This window comes from Humulus lupulus, chromosome 2, assembly GCF_963169125.1.
Source record: "Humulus lupulus chromosome 2, drHumLupu1.1, whole genome shotgun sequence".
In the NCBI taxonomy this organism is placed as follows: Eukaryota; Viridiplantae; Streptophyta; class Magnoliopsida; order Rosales; family Cannabaceae; genus Humulus; species Humulus lupulus.
In genome coordinates, this window is record NC_084794.1 from 236,072,901 (window position 1) to 236,095,552 (window position 22,652).

A 22,652-nucleotide genomic window follows, 5' to 3' on the forward strand; every position below is an offset into this window, starting at 1 on the left:
TATGATGTTCATTTGTTATTTAATTTATTAAATTATTTGGCAATAAATCTAAACCGCCCACATCACACTTTTATGATGTCATGTGATGCGAAAATACAGTGCAGTTTAAGATTCATGTGGTGTAGCATGTGCAAGTTTGGAAAATTGCTCAAGCCACACATGCGTTGTAGTCCAATAAATTAGCCACAAAACCAAAAAAAAAAAACGCACCGCAAACACCATTAATTACCATCAAAGAATCGAATTAGCTTGTCACAACAATTCAATGAAATCCACATAAATAAGATGACGATATAACAATTTTCTTTCAAAATTTTGAGACAAACATAAATACGTCTTCAATCAAATAGAATGTTTATGATAAATAAAAGTAAATAAATAAAAAATTAGAGGGGCTCTCCCTTTATTGGCTTGAATCAACTGAAAGCCAATTCATCTATCTTAGATTTTGGTTAGTAAGAAAAGAGATTTCAGGCTCCTATACAAGTTTTCACTAGGGCGTAGATGAAACCAAAAAAAAAAAATCCATGGTTAAGCAAACATTTTGACTATTCTTCATGATTTCTTCTAATGGTTCAAATCTCTGATATGATGACCCCACGTTCCATCTCTGAAAAAGGGGAAAATAAATGTATAATCATGCTGTTGAGCAAGTTACAAGGGCAGGGTTCCAGATAAGTGGGACAGCAAATCCAGCTATAGAAGATTTGTCAGGCAGGCCCTTCTTCTTCCTCCCTTTTAATATGTAAACACTCTAGATCCACCACCTTACCTTACCTTGAGTCATTCTAACCTATGATCAAAAATTACATTTCGAAAGCAGAGAACATCGTACGGTTTTTCAGGCTTCCGCCAGTAAAAATGTCTTACCCTTTTGCAATCACCAATGATCTTTGTGGAGGAAGATATCATAGAAGGGCTGAAACCCGAATGAGTCCTAGCTTCCTTCCGACCATTCACCAAAATTTGAGAAGGTTCTATGGGCATAGACGCCTTAGTCATTGTTGGGGGAATCACTTTTTAATCCTCTCTCATCAACCAATTCCTCAACATTGTCATCATTTTTCTTGTTTGCTGGCTGTAAATAATTAGAATTTTCACTGGGAATATTAACAGAATGGCTTTCAGAAACGGTTGGTTCTCTATCTCTATTGTTTGTACGGGAAGTATATTGTGTATCTGCTGACATGACATATGATATTCCAAATTTCTGCCCATGAGTTAGTCCAGGGCAAATTCCCTGCCATGTGGAGAAGATATTTTCCATTAGAAAAAGAAAAAAAACCAATAAGTTAATACTGCACATGGATTTTGGGGACACATATTTCCCCCTTGTAATGAATCAGCATTCAATCATCAAAGAAGTACAATCTTGAATCTCTCTTGTTTTTATACAGAGCCTCATATGGAAGTAATTCTGATAATAAATAAGTTGGTAAAAATATATTTTCATATTCTTGAAAACCACAAGTAGAAGTGAGAATGAAAAAGAAAAGAAGTTAAAAAAGAACATAAAAATTTCCTAAAAGATAGAAATCCAATACTAACCTTTACAAATCCAGATAAAGGAGATGAGTCAGAAGTGCTTTCTGATGGAAATCCATTATCAGACCAGCTACCAAATGACCTACTGTCATTAGTTTCTTGAAGATTGCAAGCAACATCTGATTTATGATGTTCCTGAATGATTTTGCCACTTCTACAATACGCGCCGAAATATGAACAATGCTCATGCAAAAGAGATATTTGTGGGGTTGATGGCAATATGTGGCCTTCAGTGCTAAAGACATACCTGTATAGAAGATATTATAATAGCATACATCCAAACTATCATAAATGCAGTTCATCTTCATCAAGCATTAAACTTTCCATCAAGCATAATGCTTAAGAGTTCAAAACACTTACTTGTATGGCCCATTTTCAACAAGGTTATCAGGACCCACAGCCAGATCAAAAAGAAGCCAGAGGTACTTAATCTGAAATGGTGACATGTCAATTACAAGGAAAATAAGTGATTGAATAATGTCATGGCAGATATTAAACCAGAAATTCAAGATCATAGACCATTGATAGGAAGGACCATAAAGACAGTATTAGCTCAAGTCTACTTCCTAAGATATATTATTAAGAATAGAAAGTGCTATTGTAAGTCACAAGGCTAAAATTTATAAACTTCATAATTTAAAAACTAAATGCAGTTTTCATTTGCAGAATCTGCTAGCACTTTAGTATAATTTTTTGTTAGGGAATAGCAGTAAAAAAACACATGAACTTGGCAGGAACCAAAATGGAATTATCTCCAACCCCATCCCTTGCCACATAATATGCATGCATCTAGGACATGATGGACGTCAGAACGGCTACTCACTGTTCTAGAGTTATAATTTTCTAGACAGCAGGAAGCGAGTTTAAAACATAAATTTGGCTTCCCAAATAAAAATTCTTAAAACCATAAAACCCAGCAAGCAATTTATCTATAAAACCAATGGAACCATAGTTTCAAGCTTCATCATACATTACTCATTAGTATATACCACAGAAAGAACACCTACAAGTAATTGTAGGTATTACTTTCTCCAAGTGATCTCTTAGCCTATGTTTGGTAGAGTGGATAGAAAATATGATGGAGAGAAAAAGTATAAGGGAAAGAAAAAGTAAAGGAAAGAGAGTAAATGTATTTTCTCTCCTGTATGTTTGCTAGAAAGAGTGGAAAGAAAATAGAAAAAAAAATATTTTATGTATTTGTTTATTATTGTAATTAAAATTGAGATAAGAGAATTATTTTTTACACTTTTACCCCTACATTGGTCAACTATATAATACCCTATGTTTACTCAACTTTTCAAGGTTATATTAGTCAATTAATTATCAATTACAAAACACTTGTTTCCACACGGTTTTCTCTTTGATTTGGAGAGAAAATATTTCAAATGGGTCCCACCAAATTTTTTCTTTCCAATTTTCTTTTCTTCTCTATCTTCTCTCTTACCAAACTACCCCACTTATTTACTTCTCCCCGCTTTTCTCTCAAAAACTTTCTTTCCTTCCATTTTTCTACTTTAACAAACAAAGCGTTAGTCATGTCACTTGAAAGATATGCTCAACTCTTGACAATATCAAAGACAATATAACCACTACAAGGGCCAAAAAAAAAGGAATTAATTTTGAAGTCTTTACTGTTTCAGCCAGGAAAAAGCTTTCCATGTGGTCTTCCTGCTTGTGAAACTCTACATCAGATATGTGACAATATCCACAAGAACATCGTGCACTGTATTGCAAGCTAGCCACCATGTCCCGTCCAGCATCAAGATATCTTTAAAGATATAGGTAGAAAAAAAACATGCAATTTATCATAGGCACCCATGTAAAGCTCAAAACTTTCCTTGCATCAACAAGGCTGAGGATTTTAAAAGAGAGAAAGGAATGACACCTCCAATGGCATGACCAATAGGTCAAATCACCTTAAAAAATAATGACAATCTGAAAAATTCCTACTAACAAGAAATCACTGTGCTAACCTGGGATCTCTGGTAGCTTTGTAGAGCCAGTATGTGCTCTCAATTAACTCTGGACGCAATGGATAACTTTTTTGCCCGTGCTAAAAATACATAAGAGTAGGAAGATTAGAACCAAATTATTGATTAATAACCCGAAAGACATTGACTACTAGTTTATCGAGACCATACATTTTTCTGATTAGAATGAGACTTTAGGAAAAGAAAACCAAGAAAAACTAATAGAACAACTTATTATTAAGCTCGGTTGCCAAGCAGAAAAAAGTCTAAATATCTTTCCTGATGACCAGTTATTTTTAACATTCAACATTTCATGAGGCCAAAAGTTCATACACCTTCAAAAAATAAATCATTAGAGCTTCAAAGCACAATGACATTACTAACTAAAACCTGGCATAATCAAAAGATAAACTTGGAACGATAATAACCATAAAGAAAAAGATCACCTTATGGCACAATAGTTTAAATTTTAAAAAAAAAAATACAAAACCTTATTCTATAACAGCATGCTCTTTCTAAAGGCTAAATATCACAAAGAGAAAAAAGTATGGGCTGCAAATGAAGATAATTAAAATACCTGAACACTGAGTGTAGCAAGATTGAAACCCTCTGGAGTGAAACCATATCTTTTCCAGACACTAAAGAAGGCACTATGGGTTCGAATTGCAGGGCCAATATCCCCGGCTAAAACCTTCCAAAAGATTACAAAATCAAATATGATTTATGAATGTAATGAACTCTAAGCTATCCAGTTCAAACACTCATTTTAGTGTAATATAGAAAAAAAACCTGAAGGCCAGGCCAGAAAGCCTGCAAACTGTTAAACAATGGCCAGACAAGAGCAGCAGAATCCATGTTTACCTCTACGTACCTACAAACAAAACCAAATTCAATGCCTTATTGAATCCAAATGACCAAGGGAAAGTGAATACAATTTTCGCCACTAACACATAAAAGGCTGCAAGCTTTTACCAAGGATCATTGTAAAGATAGTGCATAGCAGCTGCATAGGCTTCTTGAAATATGAATAAATACTCTTCATCTCCAAATAATAAATAAGCCTGAAAAGAGTGTCTTAGTAAACCACAATACATATAGGGTGTGTTTGGAATGCTAGATAGGAGAGGATAACGATTGGATAATTTTACTGTGTGTTTTGGTCATGTAATTATAGAGCAATTTTGAAAGACTAATCGAACTACTGAATTAATCTACAATTGGACAATTATATCATATGCCCGATCCTTCATCTTCATATCTCTCTTCTTTTCTCATAATCTGCAAATGAGCAACTTCCTTATTCTTTTACTTATTTTTCTTATTCCCATCCAGTGTTATCCTATCATACTCACCAAAAAAGGCTATAACTAAATAAAGATCCATCATGGTTTAATAGATTGTGCATGTGTTCACTATATCCATTGACAGAAACATATATTAGAGTCTACACTGAGCTCATAACTGTTTGTAAGAAGCAAAGAAAAATACAATTATCTACTTATTTATTTGCTATATATAAATATATTTCAAGCATCCTTCGTAGGACTAGACCTAATGCAAAAATAGGAGGCGAACCTCTCTTTCTATTTGAAACGCTTAATCCAAGTAAGGTACAATTCAGCCACAGGCCTCAGGTAGAATTCAAGAGAATTTACTGCTAAGCAAGCTGGCATGCTATGCTAGAAGTCAACTTAGGTCCAGAAATTGAGAATGATCTAAAATAAAAAAGATTAATTGGCAGACTTCTTATTATTCAATTTATTAGCCTATCTCATTGATTCAGGAGGAATTATAAGTTTTTAACATAAAATGGAAATTTTCTAAACATGACAGCAGGAAGGGAAGAAAAAATCAGTGACTTTTGGAGTGTCTGTGCGTACGGAAGAACAAATTTCATTCCATACATGCTGAATGCACCAAGATAAAGACCAGAAGACTTTAACTGCAAGTCAAATCACTAACCTTTAGAAGATACTCATAGAAAGAATCGATACTAGTTCCTATTCCAGCATCCTGCAAAGCAGCAAAGCAAGCAACCACAGTTTATACACAAAAACAAAAGAGGGGGAAATGCATAATCATCATCTACTTAGCACGTCGAATCATTTTGCAAAATCGTTACCTTTTGCGTCCAGTCACCTGTAAACACATTAATATGAGCACCCACTAAATTAAGCTTTGAGCGGCGAGCCCAGAGTCCACGTACTGCATTCTTGGTAGCTTGCTCAAAAACTGTAATTTTAAAAGCATGGGTATAATATATATAAGTTCAAAACAAACATTCAAATTTCCCTGTTCCAAAAGAAAGAAATGGGAAGCACGAAGCAGAAGAAACAAAACGGATAAATAATGAAAAGAGTAAAGGGAAACTACGGTTATAATGATAGACGGCCCTGTTTTCACAAGCTCCTCTACAATTTGAAAAAGTATAGGGAAGATACTAGGAAAAATGCAACAATAAACACATAACAGTCACTTATTAGAACAATCAACCCCTAAATAGAAAATAGATTACATTCCCTGAGGATGCTTGATTGTGCATTTTACTACAGATGAACGTATCTGATATTATTTTATTTTTTCTCACTGAAACAAAAATAGAAAACCCCCAAAATTAAGCATTTCCTTAAAGAACAGAATTAGAAATTACTTGAGCATACTATGTAGAAAATATTGTACATTAAGCATTTACTCAGTATCTTTCCAATTAAGAAACCAAGCTGAATTATTAGAAAGTTACCATAATTAGATTATATAGTTTTAGGTTAATTGATTTACCCTAGAATATTTGGTATTAAATAACCGATTTGTTTATACATGTACTGTGCCTATTTAAAGGCCTTATTCTCCATCAATAAAAATTATCAAAAGCTAATTTTCCACATGGTTTCAGGGATTTCCTTCTAACTTGGAAATTTTGAAGCCTCCTTTTTTTCTCTCAGCCTTCTTCTCTTTCCTTATGGCCACTCTCAACAAAAACTCTTCTCATGGAAGCCTCGCTCCGATGATAACTCAGCCTGCTGATTGGAAGTCTCGCTCCTCTGCTCATGCCCCTTCGGAAGGCCAGCCCTTCATTGCCGCTCCATCTGAGCCTTTCCCATTCACTCCACCTCAGATCACCCAACTCCATCAGTTGCTTAATACCTCCAAGAATGCTACTGCATCTGCTCCATCATCTTCTTCAAATCCAGGTACCTACACTGGCTTCAATGTTCAAAACTCTCCCTAGATTGTGGATTTAGGGGTCTCAGATCACATGACTAGTCAGTCCCATCAGTTTACCACACACTCCTTGTCCAGGTACTCAAAAAATTAAGATTGTTGATGGTTCCCTCTCCTCTGTGGCTGGTAAAGGGTCTATATATTTATCCCCTTCTATTGCTCTTTATGATGTCCTTCATGTCCCAAATTTATCGTGTAATTTGTTCTTTGTCGGTAAAGTCACTTGAGATCAACAATGTTTTGTCTCTTTCTCACCACTCTGTTGTACTTTTCAGGATATGACCTCGGGGAAGACGATTCAGAGTGCGAAGGCATGTAGTGGGTTGTATAACATTAATCTATTTCCTCATGCTCAAGTAAATAAAACTTTTGTTTCTGGTTGTATTGCTTCTCGTAATAATGATATTATGCAATGGCATTATAGGCTAGGTCACCCTAGTTTTTCCTATTTAAAATATATCTTTCCTAAGTTGTTTCAAAATAAAAATCTGAGCTCCTTTAATTGTGGCATTTGTCAGTTTGCTAAACATACCCGTATTATTTTTCGTTCTATACCTTACAAATCAACTCAACCATTTAATCTTATTCATAGTGATATATAGGGACTATCTAGAATAACCAATACCACAAATACTAGATGGTTTATCACTTTCATTGATGAACACACACGTGTTAGCTGGATTTTTCTTCTTGAACAGAAATCTGATGCTTCCATGACATTTAGAAACTTTCATTTTATGATCAAAAATCAATTCAATGCTAATCTTCAAGTATTGCAAAAAGATAATGGCACTGAATATTTTAACTCCATCTTGGGTGATTATCTTCTATCTCATGGCATCATTCATAAGAGTTCATGTGTAGGCACACCTCAACAAAATGGGATTGTCGAACGCAAAAATAGACACCTGTTGGAGGTTGCTAGGGCCTTAATGTTTACCACATTTGTCCCTAAGCATTTTGGGGTGAGGCTATCCTTACCGCTGTCTACCTCATCAATCGAATGCCCTCTCGAGTGTTGAACTTTCACACTCCATTCTCTCTATCCTTCTTAAAACGTATCCACATACTCATCTTGTTTCTAATCTCCCCTTTAAAATGTTTGGTTTTACTTCTTATGTCCATGTTCTAGGTCCAAACTGATCCAAATTTGATCCACGTGCTCTTAGGTGTGTTTTTTTGGGCTACTCTTCTACCAAAAAGGGGTATAAATGTTATAACCCTTATACTCGATGTATGCATGTCTCCTTAGACGCCACATTCAATGAAGAACAACCTTTTTATCCCAACACTTCACTTCAGGGAGGGGGTAGTGAGTGAAGTTTCTAATTGGGATACTTGCTTACCTAAAGTTATCCCAGAAATTGATCAAACTATTCACATCAATCCCTCATCTCCTTCTCTATCTGACATAGGAACATTTGAGCAACAATCTCAACCCCAAACTAAAGAACTTTTAGTTTACTCTCGGCGGCCAAAGGACCATTAGGTAATACAGCCAACTACTGCTCTAACATCTCATGAGTCTAACCCACAGATTGTTCTTAATGTAAGTGATTCTTCTCGCAATCCCATCTTGCCTAATGATATTCCTAATGTTGAGCCTTTTAGTATGGTGGAACCTGAGTCTAAGTTACCTATAGCCAAGAGGAAGGGAGTTCGAAGTTTTATTACATCCAATGTTCAGATATGTCTACTATAGTAGCCTAACTCCAAAATATAAAGCTTTCCTAGTAGAAGTCGAGCAAGTGGTAGTTCCTAAGGACATAACTAAGGCCCTCTCACAGAAAGAATGGAAGAAAGCAGTCTACGAGGAAATTGGGGCACTAGAAACCAAAATAACGTGGACAAAGTCAATCGACCTAGAGATAATCATGTGGTTGGATGTAAGTGGATATTTACGGTTAAACACAAGGTTGATGGAACGATAAACCAATACAAAGCGAGACTAGTTGCAAAAGGATTCATCCAAACATATGGAGTGGACTACAATGAGACGTTTGCACCCGTCGCTAGGTTAAACACAGTCAAGGTTCTGCTATCAGTTGCTGCAAATCTCGATTGTCCCTTACAACAACTAGACATCAAAAATGCCTTCCTTAATGGGCATTTGGAAGAGGAAGTTTTCATAAGAATCCCTTCAGGGTTCGAGAAAATATATAGAAAAGAGAATGTCTGTCATCTGAAAAAATCTCTCTACAGCTTAAAACAATCTCCACAAGCATGGTTTGAAAGATTTAACTGGGTGGTCAATGATAAGCCTATGATAAGGCAAGTCTAATATAGGCAACTTAAATAAGTTGATTTGGATTATTTTAGTTAGCTGAATTTCATTCCTTAATTCTTATGTATTGAATTCTTTTGGAGGTCAAAGTTGTAATTACATTTTGCTAAGGTGGCTTTAGTAAGTCACGGTTGGGGGTTATAAATAGGAGGTCAAAGAGTCAATAGGGGTATGAGAAAAGTTAGGAGAGTTGTCTCTTGTGGAGTGTTTCCAAACCCCTCGAAAGTTTGGAGTTGGAGAGTTCTAGACCTCTCGAAAGACTTGAGTATTGTAATTCTTTTTTCTATTATATCAATTGTGTGATTGAGTAAAATAGGTTGATCCTATTCTAAGGAAAACTTATCAATTGGTGCGGTGAGCTGCGGGCATGGGTCCCAAGAAGGCGATTGAGAAGGGTGATTCCACATCTTCCATGGATGATAAGGTGGAGAATCTAGAGATATAGATGTTGGCAGTTAAAGATTCCATTCAAGAACTGGGAAAATTGATGCAGCAACAATTCCAGCGAATTTTTGAAGCTCAACAACATTCAAAAGAACATCAAGAATCCCAAGAAAGTGCAGCTAAAGGGCCAGAAACACCTGCCAATTCACAGAATGCTTCGGTGCAACAGGAGAGGAACATGGGTGTAGTAGCAGGGGACAATCCGAAGAAGGGCAGGCCAATGGAAGGCGACGCAGCAGAGAGAACGTATTCTGGGGGATCTTATCGCCATGACCAGCGACTACGAAAGTTGAAAATGCCAACCTTCGAAGGTAACAATCCAAACGGGTGGATCATGCAGGCAGAAAGATATTTTGCGTGCCATCAATACGATGAACAAGAGAAAATTAAGGCAGCCTTTATATCGATTTCTGGGGATGCACTGCTGTGGTATCAGTACGAGAATAAGAGGACAATTCTCAGCTGGGAAGAGATGAAAAGGTTGATCTTGCGACATTTTTGGGATACATAGTCGGGATCTCTATATGACCAATTCTTGGTAGTACGGCAAGAGGGATCGGTTGCTGAATTTAAGAAGCAATTCATATGGTTACTGGCACCTTTGGACGACATTTCTTCAGAAGTACAACTCAGCACTTTTATCAATGGCTTACAGTCGCCTATCCGCTTGAAGCTTCGGGTACAATGCCCAAAAAACATTGACGAAGCCATGGATATTGCCCAAGACATCGAAGAAAAATTAAGGACAGCCACCCAACATAAACAGAGAGCAGCCATGTTCCATCGAGCAGCCCTACAAGACTCTAACGCTACTCCAGAAGCTGCTCCAGTCAAAGATCCATCTTCCAAAGTTGGGGCTAAAGTCAGGAGGCTAACAGATGCACAAATCTGGTATAAAGGACAAAAAGGGTTGTGTTTCAAGTGTGATGACATATGGCAGCCTGGGCAACGCTGCAAGAAAAAGGAGATTAATGTGTTAATGGTGCCTGATCATATGTCAACTTGAAGAAGTGTGCCTTTGGTAGAGAGCAAATATCATACCTCGGTCATATTATTACCCAACATGGAGTGGTTGTCGATCCTGACAAGATACAAGCAATGCTAGACTGGCCGTTATCGAAGAACATTGAGGGACTAAGCGAATTTCTTGGACTGACGGGGTATTACCGAAAATTTGTGGCCAACTATGCCTGAATAGCCCAACCACTAATAGACCAGCTTAAAAAGGACTAGATTGCATGGGGACCAGCAGCTACGGAATCGTTTAGAGCACTCCAGCGAGCAATGACAAAGGTGCCTATCCTTATATTACCTGATTTCAGTAAGCCCTTTGTGATAGAGAATGATGCATCGGGCCATGGCTTAGGGGCTGTTTTGTTGCTAGATCAAAAACCAGTGGCTTACTACAGCCAAGTCCTTAGAGTACAGGCTAGAAAAAAATCCATTTATGAGAAGGAATTAATGGCAGTAGTTTTTTCTATCTCAAAATGGAGGCCATACTTATTGGGGCGAAGTTTCACATTAAGGACAGATTTACAGAGCCTGAAATTTCTATTAGAGCAAAGAGTAATAGGGTCCGAGTACCAGAAATGGGTGTCTAAACTGATGGGAATTAATTTTCAAATTGAGTACAAGTCAGGAGCCTCCAATAAAATAGCGGATGACCTTTCTAGCAAATAGATGTAGCTGATTGCAATGCATTAACTACCACAGAATGGCATCTTTGGCAGGAATTATTGGCGGAATTGGACCAAGATCAGGTGCTGAAACAACTCAAGGAAGATATTCAATCAGGCAGCAAGCATCACCACGGATTTACAGTGCACCAAGGCCGACTCATAATACCCCGGAAATCCAAAATTATTCCAAAAATTCTGGAAGAATTTCACAACACTCCTTTTAGTTGCCCTTTCGGTGAGCACAAAACATATAAACGGTTAGCATCTGAGGTTTTCTGGGAAGGACAGCGAGCAAATGTTCACAACTTCGTCCGCAGTTGCACTGTTTGTCAACAAAATAAGATGCTTACCACTTTTCCTGCAAGGCTACATCAACCCATTCTAATTCTAGCTCAAGTTTGGAATGAAATCACTATGGATTTCATTGAAGGACTCCACAAATAAGAAGGATGGGACACAATATTTGTTGTAGTCGACAGACTAACAAAGTATGCTCATTTTTTTAAACTTAAACACCCATTCACTGCTTTCACAGTGGCCGACAACTTCATGAAAGAAATTGTACGACTCCACGTGCACCACAGTCCATTGTTTCTGATAGAGATCGAATTTTCTTGAGCAACTTTTGGCGCCATCTTTTTAAACTACAAGGAACTCAGCTGAAGAAGAGTACGGCCTACCATCCCCAAACGGATGGGCAATCTGAAGTCTTGAACAAATGTCTCGAAACCTACCTCCGATGCTTTACAAATTAGCAGCCGAAACAATGGGCAAGGTGGCTAGCATGGGCAGAATACTCCTACAACACCTCTTACCACACAGCTATTAAATGTTCACCATTTAAAGCTTTGTATGGTAGAGATCCTCCTACTATTATTCCATACAAAAAAGGTTCAGCAATCGTTTCTACAGTGGGGGAATTGTTGGAAGCTCGTGACAGTATGTTAGACGACTTGCGCATGCATCTTCTTCGGGCACAACACCGCATGAAGGCACAAGCTGATACTAAACAGCATTTGAAAGAGTTTAGCGTTGGGGACCAAGTTTTTTTGAAGCTTAGGCCCTACAAGCAGCGGTCATTGGCCAAACGCTACAATGAAAAGTTGTCACCTCGCTACTACAGACCTTTCACTGTACTCCAAAAAATTGGACCGGTAGCCTATAAACTTCAGCTGCCAGATCACGCCAAGATCCATCCTGTCTTCCATGTTTCCCAGCTTCGAAGAGCCATTGGGATTCAGCAGTCGTCATCCACATTTCCTCCCAATTTGACAGCAGAATTATAGCTGCAAGTAGAGCCGGAGGTCGTTTTACAGCAGCGATTCCCTACTCCAGGTGATCAACATTCATCAAAGGTCTTAATCAAGTGGACTTCACTACCAGAATTTGAAGCAACTTGGGAACCCTTCTCCACCATCAGTGAGCAATTTCCTTTGTTCCACCTTAAGGACAAGGTGAAGGTCTTTGGGGGGTATTGATAGGCCTATGATTAGGCAAGTCTATCATAGGCGACTTAAATAAGTTGATATGGATTATTTTAGTTAGCTGAATTTAATTCCTTAATTCTTATGTATTGAATTCTTTTGGAGGTCAAAGTTGTAATTACATTTTGCTGAGGTGGCTTTAGTAAGTCACGGTTGGGGGGTTATAAATAGGAGGTCAAAGAGTCAATAGGGGGTATGAGAAAAGTTATGAGAGTTGTCTCTTGTGGAGTGTTTCCAAACCCCTTGAAAGTTTGGAGTCGGAGAGTTCCAGACCTCTCGAAAGTCTAGAGTTCTGTAATTCTTTTTTCTATTATTTCAATAAAAGTTAAGAGGAATTTTCAGCAATTGTGTGATTGAGTAAAACAGGTTGATCCTATTCTAAGGAAAACCTATTAGTAAAACAGTACGAGTATAAACAGGCTCAATCGTATCACACCTTGTTCTTCAAACACTCACAAGAAGGTAAGGTAACTATTCTCATTGTCTATGTTGATGACATAGTACTCATCGATGATGATTATGGTGAGTAAAAAAGACTTAAAGGCTTGCTAGCACAAGAATTCGAGGTAAAAGATCTTGGACCAATGAAGTATTTTCTAGGAATTGAGGTTGCAAGAACAAAACAAGGAATTGTTGTCTCAAAGGAAATATGTCCTAGATCTACTCAAGGAAACAGGAATAAGTGGTTGTAAACCTGTGACAACACCAGTTGAACCAAATGGCAAGTATAAACTAACAAAAGAGAAGCCAATTGACAAGGGAATGTAACAGCCAATAGTGGGAAAATTGATCTACCTATCCCACACAAGGCCCAATATTGCATTTGTTGTGAACTTGGTTAGCCAACACATGCACAATCCATTCAAAGAACACTTGGAAGCTGTGTACAGACTTTTTGAAGAAAACACTAGGAAATGGATTACTATTCAAAAAGAATGAGGAAAGAGGTGTTGAGGCCTTCACAAATGCATATTGGGCAGGGTTAGTTGAAGATAGAAGATCAACAACTAGATATTGTACTAAAGCATGAGGGAACTTGGTTACTTGGAGGAGTAAGAAGCAACAAGTGGTAGCCCGACGTAGTGTCGAAGCAGAACTCAAAGCTCTAGCTCAAGGAGTATGCGAATTAATTTGGACCAAACGCATACTTGAAGAATTAAAACACCAAAGGATCGAGCCTTTAAAGTTGTACAGCGACAACAAGTCAGCAATCAACATAGCACACAACCCAGTCCATCACAACAGAACCAAGCATATTGAAGTAGACAGACACTTCATTACAGAAAAAATTGATGGAAGGAACTATGTGTTATATATATTCCTAACAAGCAACAATAGGTTGTATTACTGACTAAAGGGCTATCAACAAAAAGTTTCAACGAGTTAGTTTGCAAGCTGGGCATGTGGAATCTTTATGCACCAGCTTGAGGGAGGGTGTAGAAAATATTGTATATTAAGTATTTATTTAGTATCTTTCCAATAAGAAAACTGGTAAGAATCAACCTGTCAGTTTCAAACAATACAGCAACAACAAGCCAGGGAACCAAAAAAAAAAAAATGCACAGCCAAACAGAAACAGAAAATAGTCAGAATTCTCCTTCCATAAACTCTAGGATTCGAGAGCCTAGTCTCTCCAATTACTGTTTACAAATTCCACACCTCATTCTAACTTTTTGGGCCCCTTATATACTTAGGTACCCACTGAATAAACCTACACCCTCCCTTACATAATACTTGCTGTTATAACTACTTTCTCAGTCCCCAAACTACCCTTTCTCAGCTCTACTCTAACGTCTTCTAGCATAGACAAAGGTCAATGGTGGCCTATCAATACCGCCCGCTAGGAGTTTCACCTTGTCCTCAAGGTGAAATGTCGGAAATTGGTCTTGAATCACGCCAAAGTCCTCCCATGTTGCTTCAAAATCTGGTAAGTGACGCCACTTAATCAACGCCTGGGGAGCTTCCTTATGTGAACCTGGCCGAACTTCCAGAACTGATTCGGGCTCCAACATCCACTCTAAATCGGCCGTGAGACCTGCTGGAAGAACTGTTGCTTGCTGGTTTGGACCCAAGGCCTTCCGAAGGAGAGAGACGTGGAAAACTGGATGAATGGCAGCGGTGCTTGGTAAGTCCAAGCGGTAAGCAGCAGCCCCAATTCGTGCAGTCACTTTAAAAGGCCCAAAATACCGAGGCGCCAACTTCTCATTAACGCGTTTAGCTACGGTGCGCTGCCTATATGGTCTCAACTTCACATACACCATCTCCTCCACGTCATAATGAACATCCCGCCGTTTCTTATCCGCTTGTTGCTTCATTTTCTGTTGTGCCCGCTGTAAATTCTGTTTTAACAGTTCCAAAACAGCATCTCTTTCCGTCAAATTCTGCTCCACTTCCGCGACTTTAGTGCTGTTATACTCAAATCTAATCAATGGTGGAGGGTCCCGATGGTAGACAGCTCTAAAAGGAGTCATTCCCGCTGCCGAATGAAAGGAAGTATTGTACCAATACTCAGCCCAAGGTAGCCACTTCACCCATTGGCTGGGTTTAGAGCTCACAAAACAGCGGAGGTATGTTTCCACACAACGATTCACCACTTCCGTTTGGCCATCGGATTGTGGGTGATAAGCGGTGCTTTGCTTGAGTGCTGTCCCTTGGAGTTTAAACAACTCTTTCCAAAATAAACTCAAGAAGATTTTATCTCTATCGGAGACAACGGACCGCGGAATGCCATGAAGTTTCACCACCTCGCGCACAAAGACAGCCGCTATTGATGCTGCTGAATAAGGATGTCTCAACTGAATAAAATGTCCATACTTGCTCAAACAGTCGACTACCACCAATATAGAATCAAACCCATTTGATGTGGGCAGCCCCTCAATGAAATCCATGGAAATATCTTCCCAAACTTGTTCCGGAATGGGCAAAGGTTGCAACAACCCAGCAGGAGATTGAGCCAAATATTTGCTTTGTTGACACACCGAACATTCCATAACAAATTTCTGCACATCCTTCCTCATTCCTTTCCAATACAAGTCAGCGGCTAGTCTTTGAAATGTCTTAAAAACTCCCGAATGACCCCCCACTTTGCTGCCATGGTACTCTTGCAATAGCAATGGTATAAATGGTGAAGAGGATGGCAAAACCAGCCGCCCCTTAAACTTGAGACAGCCGTGAAATAAAGAAAATCCCCCACTCGGCTTGCCCATGGATAACTCCTTTATGATTCCAGCCAACGTTGGGTCGCTTGCAACATGTGCTTGTAAGTCCGGAATAGAAATGAGGTTTGGAACCGAAATGGCAGCGAGGATGGGCTCCCCATGGAGTCTTGATAACGCGTCGGCAGCCTTGTTTTCTAACCCGGGTCGGTATTGGATATCAAAGTCATATCCAAGTAACTTTGTGAGCCACTTTTGATGTTCTAACGCCACCAGCCGTTGTTCCAACAGAAATTTCAAACTTTTTTGGTCAGTCCGCACCAAAAACTTCCTTCCAAGTAAATATGGGCGCCATTTAAGCACCGCCAACACTATGGCCATCAATTCCCTTTCATACACCGACTTAAGCTTATCTCTGGCTGATAATACCTTGCTGAAATACGCTATTGGCTGTCCTTGTTGCATTAAAACAGCCCCCAATCCCACGCCTGAAGCATCCGCCTCCACCACAAAAGGTTCCGCAAAGTTGGGCAACGCCAAAACAGGGGCAGAACTCATGGCTTCCTTAAGCCGATTAAAAGCATCTTGGGCTTCCGTTGACCACCCAAACGCGTCTTTTCTCAGCTGGTCTGTCAAAGGCCTTGCAATACCTCCATACCCACGCACAAACTTACAGTAATAGCCAGTCAAACCCAAAAATCCTCTAAGTTCGCGAACTGATTGTGGGGTTGGCCACTCTTTCATTGCTGAAATCTTGCTTGGGTCGGCTGAAACGCCCCTTGGCTGAAATTATATGACCCAAATATTCCACCCTCTCTTGTGCGAACAAACATTTCTTGTGATTGGCATACAATTGGTGAGTTAATAAGCGGTCCAAAACCAAGCTGAGATGGTGCATGTGCTCCTCCAATGAGCTGCTATACACCAAAATATCATCAAAAAAAACCAGAACAAACTTGCATAAATAGTCGCGAAAAACCTCATTCATAAGGGCTTGAAATGTGGCTGGGGCATTGGTCAACCCAAATGGCATGACTAGAAATTCATAGTGTCCGTCATGGGTGCGAAAAGCAGTCTTCTCCACATCCTTGGCAGCCACTCTAATTTGGTGATAACCCGACTTTAAATCCAGCTTTGAAAACACTTGGGCTCCATAGAGTTCGTCTAACAACTCATCAATCACGGGGATGGGAAATTTATCAGCCACCGTCTCCCTATTCAACGCCCTATAATCCACGCAAAAACGCCAACTCCCATCTTTCTTTTTCACTAGAAGGACCGGGCTCGAAAATGGACTTGTACTTGGGCGAATAATACCCGCTTGTAGCATCTCTAAGACCAGCCGTTCAATCTCATTTTTTTGCACCTGAGCATAGCGATACGGCCTCACCAAAACAGGTTGTGACCCGGGCTTAAGTGTGATGACATGCTCCCTAGCTCGGCTAGGAGGGAGACCCGACGATGACTGAAATACTTGCTGGAATTTCTGTAAAACAGAGTTAATGGCTGCTGGAATTGCAGGAATGGCCGTCTCTTCCTCTGTAATTAACGCCCCAAAGTGAACCCAAAACCCTTGGGCTTCCCGTTCTACCGAACAAATCATGGCTTTCAATGTAATGGGCGACTTACACAAACTTGGGTCTCCTTGTAATGTTATCCAAGTTCCTGCCATTTCAAACTTCATGATCATTGTACGCCAATTCACTTGCATATTGCCCAGCGTTTCCAGCCATTTAATCCCCAAAATTACATCAGCTCCTCCCAATTCCAGCGGAAGAAAGTCCGTCACCACCCGCAAAGCTCCCAAATCCAGCTCAACTTGTGCACATATTCCTTCCGTCCGCACTTTCCCACCGGTGCCTAACAACACCCCATAACACGTAGTTGCTGTAATCGGTATCCCTGTAGCCGATACAACATCCATAGAAATAAAATTATGGGTCGCGCCGCTGTCGATGAGTACCATTACTGGTTGTTGTCCAATATGGCCAGCCAACTTCATTGTATGGGCGGATGAAATGCCCACCAAGGAATTGAGGGACAAGGTTGCCAAAGTTTCTTCGCCGGCTGTAAGTTCCTCTGAATCTGGCGAAGGTGGCGGGGAGTCATCTGTGTTCGCATTATCCTCTTCATCTGACAATAAAAGGACCTGTAATGCTCGCTGTTCGCACTCATGACCGCGAAAAAATTTCTTATCGCACTTGAAGCAAATACCCCGCGCGCGCTTGTCTTGGTATTCGGCTTCTGTAAGCCGTCGGAACTGCTGCGGTTTGGGTGGTTGACCGGCGACGGAACTGGGAACGATCGTGCATGTAGGCGGTGACGAGGACGGCGCACTTGAGGCTGGGTGTCCGTACGCGTGCGACTGAGGCACACGGTAAGCAGACTGGTTTAGGGCTTGTTTCAAATGGGCTGGAAAGGACTGAGTTGATTTAGTCGAACTGGGCCGAAACCCAAGGCCCAAATGCAGCAACTGGTTTCCTTCTTCAACCCTCTGTGCTGTATCCATGATTTGGGCTAACCCAATGGGTTGCAGAATATGCAGAGCAGCTTTTATCTCATCCTTCAGACCTCTCATGAAGCTGCCTTCCAAAATATGCTCAGGGATATCTGGAACACGTGAAGCAAGGACCTCCCAACGCACCCGATAATCCTTGACTGTGGACGTTTGGATGATCGACAGAAGCTCCTCAGACAATGACCCAATCGGTGCCGCACGGAATCGCAGTAAAATTAGCCGTTTCAGCGTTGCCCAGGAAGTGATCGGCCTTCTCTGATTTTCCCATTGGAACCACGTTAAGGCATCCCCATCGAGTCCGATGATTGCCGTCTCCAACATTTGTGGCTCCGTCAAATGCATCAATAAGAAATATCTCTCTGTTCTGTAAACCCAACTGTCGGGGTTATCCCCGGAAAACAGCGGAAGCTCTATTCGAGGTGGCCGATAATCATGGCTGAAGGTCTGGCCCGCAAACGGCGGCTCCGATGATGGCTGTTGCTGATCGTGAGGCTGGCTGGAAGGTTCCCCAATGATCGGGGGTGTGGGGGAAAAATTCTGGCCGCCTGGTGAATGCTCCTCCTCCATCGTGCGTCGCTGCCTGTCAGATTCCATGGTCATAGAGCCCCCCGTCGGCTTCCCCGATGCCTGTAACAGCTGAGCCAAATGAGCCACCAAGAAATCCATCTTCTTCTCCATAGCTGGTAGCCTAAGAACCTCTGTCTTCATCGATTCCAGCTCTTTGGGAAGGTGCTGAAATTCAATTCTGAAGCCATCCAATTCCTTCCTAACTTCCGACTGCAACAACTCCATTCTCTCCTCCAATACTTCCGTTTGCAGATCTTTTTTTGGCCCCATGAGACGAATGCTCTGATACCACTTTGGTAAGAATCAACCTGTCAGTTTCAAACAATACAGCAACAACAAGCCAGGGAACCAAAAAAAAAAAAATGCACAGCCAAACAGAAACAGAAAATAGTCAGAATTCTCCTTCCATAAACTCTAGGATTCGAGAGCCTAGTCTCTCCAATTACTGTTTACAAATTCCACACCTCATTCTAACTTTTTGGGCCCCTTATATACTTAGGTACCCACTGAATAAACCTACACCCTCCCTTACATAATACTTGCTGTTATAACTACTTTCTCAGTCCCCAAACTACCCTTTCTCAGCTCTACTCTAACGTCTTCTAGCATAGACAAAGGTCAATGGTGGCCTATCAAAAACCAAGCTGAATTATTAGAAAGTTACTATAATTAGATTATATAGTTTTAGGCCAATTGATTTATCCTAGAATATTTGTAATTACTCTAGAATATTCGGTATTAAATACTAGATTTATTTATACCTGTACAGTACAGTGCCTATTTAAAGGCCTTATTCTCCATCAATAAAGATTATAAAGGCTAATTTTCTACATACTAAAATCTAGACATAGAATATAGTGACACTTACTGGGATCATTTGTCAAACGGCTAAGCACTCCAAATTCCAATGTCAAAGTCCCACCACCAGCTGTTGATGTTATCTAAAAAACCATTGACATTTTTCAGAAGAAGACCAGCAAAAATTTACTTAATTGACATACACATTATTTTATCAAACAATGCATGTTATCATTCTTGTCTGTTAATAAGTAATCATGAAAAGGAAGCTTGCACATAACGATAAAGTGTAGTAAAAGAGTATTGCCTTGCTTTCATGTTCATCAACTCCATGCAAGAGATTGACAGATCCAAACGGAATCCCTGCAATAGATGGTAATTTGGAAAAAATTACTTGACGCCTACATATAAATAATAAAGTGCGACTGTGAGCCGACAATATCCACGTTTATGCACACGTAGTAAAAAGAAAATCTGTGGTATATATACCTGTAGGAGTGTCAAACACAGGTAACAATCTCCGGGCTAGGTCCTCAGCTAAGTTAAGTAATTGATTGTCATAGGTTGGAACTTTCATCCCCTGTATAAGAAATATTGAGAAATGAATTAAAAAAAAAAACTTCAGAATACACCACATGCTACAGCAATATGCAATGCAAAGCAAAGAAAGATCAAAACCAAAAATTACTTATTTGTTGGCATTTCTAATTGTCTCAGAAAAAATTACAACTAATTCAGTATCCAAATCATTACCAAGAAGTAAAAGAACTTCACACAGTTTGTCATAATTCTTTCGTGTCCTTGTGAGTTGTAACAACTTAACTACAACCTTTTAATTCTTTAAAAAAATTTATAAGGCTTGCATGATTATCTTAAATTGTCTTAATTCTGATATTTAGAATTTATAAAATAAATTATTTTTTAATTCGCACCGTAGCATAGTCACTTGCTATAAGATGTGCAGATAGTAAGCCACCAAGGACGCGGATGGTAGTCTCAAAAACAGAAACTGTCTTATTCTGCAAAGAGGTTAACAAATAAACAAAATAAATTAAAATTTAGTGTTTTACAGCCGGAAAATATGATTGATACTAACCAGAGAAGCTTATCAATATATCTCAACTTATATAAATGAGCTATAGAAAAATTACAAGAAAGAATTCCACATACTAAGCCAAGCATAACCAAAAAACAAAGACATTCAAAGTCATAGATGCTGATGGAAATAGATCAGATTGAAACAAAAAAGAAATCCAAAGTCATGGATGCTAAACATATATGTCTGACAGAAACTCATACAATAAATTAGAAGCCTTTAAAAAAAACATGGGCCTCACAATTTTTTTAAAACAAAACCTCAGCTTATATTAATATAGTGAAATAATAAAAGCAAATGTGGATAAAATAGTCGCTACACTCAGAAAAATTACAGAATGAAGAAAACAATTACATAAAATATTTTTCATTATCTAAATAAATCAGATAATGGACGCCCTTGAAACTCCTTAGCATGGTTCTCACAACTTGAATATGCTACAATATAAATAACAGTTGTGAGCTCTAAAACTAGTAAAAAAAACATTACTCACTATATCAAACCGAAGGTTTTTACCAATCCATTCAACAGATGTAGAAAACCGATCTCGATCACCAAGTAAAGCCAGTGTGTCTAAAGAGTCAATCTGAGACAATGGCATGATAGAAACACTAAAAATAAGCACTTGAACACATGATTTGAGAACTTGAATAAAGTACAACTGACCAAAAGGATATTTCATTTTTCTTACCAAAGTTAAGGCATAACCACCAAGGGTATCTTCACCCCCACATGATAGAGGTCTTAATTCATCGAGTGGAAAGGCATTATCCATGTATCCATCAAAAGCATGGTAAAACATTTCTCTCACCTACATTGTGAAATCATTAAAATTGTCTAGCTACCGTACATAAATACATATGCCATATGCGTATATCAAGTGATATATTACCTTAAATGTCATAAAGCCTACACAGAACCAAAATAGACACATTCCTCTTACAATAGAGAAATAACCAGTCAAATATGTATCTATCGAATTCACTTAGAAGAAACAACACAAAACGATTGGTTTTCAAACATTTCATAAGCATAAGCCAACAAGCAATTATTTTTATACAAAACTGAATTCTGGGGTATTGAAAATTCCAGTCTTTCGAAAATAGGTTTCCTCATTTGAGCCTCTGAATCTGGTTTTTCCCAAATCGCTCTGATCAGTATAGACATACACACTAATAGTTCAATTAAAGTATAAATAAATAGCCCTTGTAAAAGCCTAAATGCAGATCACTGGAAATTGAAAGACACAAATACATTCAAATCAAGGCAATGAAATCAAATAGTAACTTGGAAAGGTAAGTTTTCACAAATCGCCAAAAAGAGGTCTTGAATTGGGACTACTTTACCTCGTCTCTGAGCTGTTTAGCTTCCTCCGGAGTTACGCCGTCTGCCAGAGTTCTCCAAACAACCACGTTAGGATATAAAACGACGAATAGGAATAGGAACAGGAACGAGATGACTCCAAACTTGGGTTTCGGAGCTTCCATTGCTCTCTTCTGAACTTTTTTTTCTCTGACAGCGTTGGTTGGGCAAGCAAGAGCACCCGGGCCGGCACCGTTTTTAACTCTTTTTTTTTTAGTGAAAGTACAGCTATTTTGTTTTTGTCACCTTTTTTATTTAAGATAATACTTTTTTTTTCTTTAATAGAAATTACACTATTAAATATCAAAGATTTCATTCCCAGCCAAAAAAAATTATCAAAGATTTCAACTTTTTTTTAGCAGTGCTTGGTATTATTAAAGATGTTTTTTTTTTAAAAAAAAAAATTTTACTTTTTTTAACGTCCTTATTTTTTTTTTTCAAAATTATTATCTTGAAAAATACTTTTTTTTTTTAAGTATTATATTTACAAAAATACGATGTCAATGAAACAACTAAAAAACAATAATT

At 38.9% G+C, this 22,652-nt stretch overlaps 2 protein-coding genes across 2 annotated transcripts; both read right to left on the minus strand.

Annotated features, from left to right (window-relative positions):
- Positions 1-286: 286 nt before the first annotated feature.
- LOC133819071 (alpha-mannosidase I MNS4) lies at positions 287-22,345 on the minus strand. Its single transcript, XM_062252230.1, has 17 exons — positions 22,109-22,345; positions 21,454-21,573; positions 21,256-21,348; positions 20,599-20,685; positions 20,156-20,246; positions 19,974-20,029; positions 19,737-19,809; positions 5,638-5,747; positions 5,478-5,528; positions 4,488-4,576; positions 4,305-4,386; positions 4,093-4,206; positions 3,519-3,598; positions 3,178-3,313; positions 1,906-1,976; positions 1,549-1,792; positions 287-1,240 (listed from the first exon to the last, which is right to left on the minus strand). The coding sequence occupies exons 1-17, from the start codon at positions 22,247-22,249 to the stop codon at positions 995-997; spliced, it is 1,884 nt and encodes a 627-aa protein (XP_062108214.1). The 5' UTR covers positions 22,250-22,345; the 3' UTR covers positions 287-994.
- Positions 16,374-19,723, minus strand: LOC133819070 (uncharacterized). Its single transcript, XM_062252228.1, has one exon. The coding sequence runs from the start codon at positions 19,136-19,138 to the stop codon at positions 16,487-16,489; it is 2,652 nt and encodes an 883-aa protein (XP_062108212.1). The 5' UTR covers positions 19,139-19,723; the 3' UTR covers positions 16,374-16,486.
- Positions 22,346-22,652: the final 307 nt, after the last annotated feature.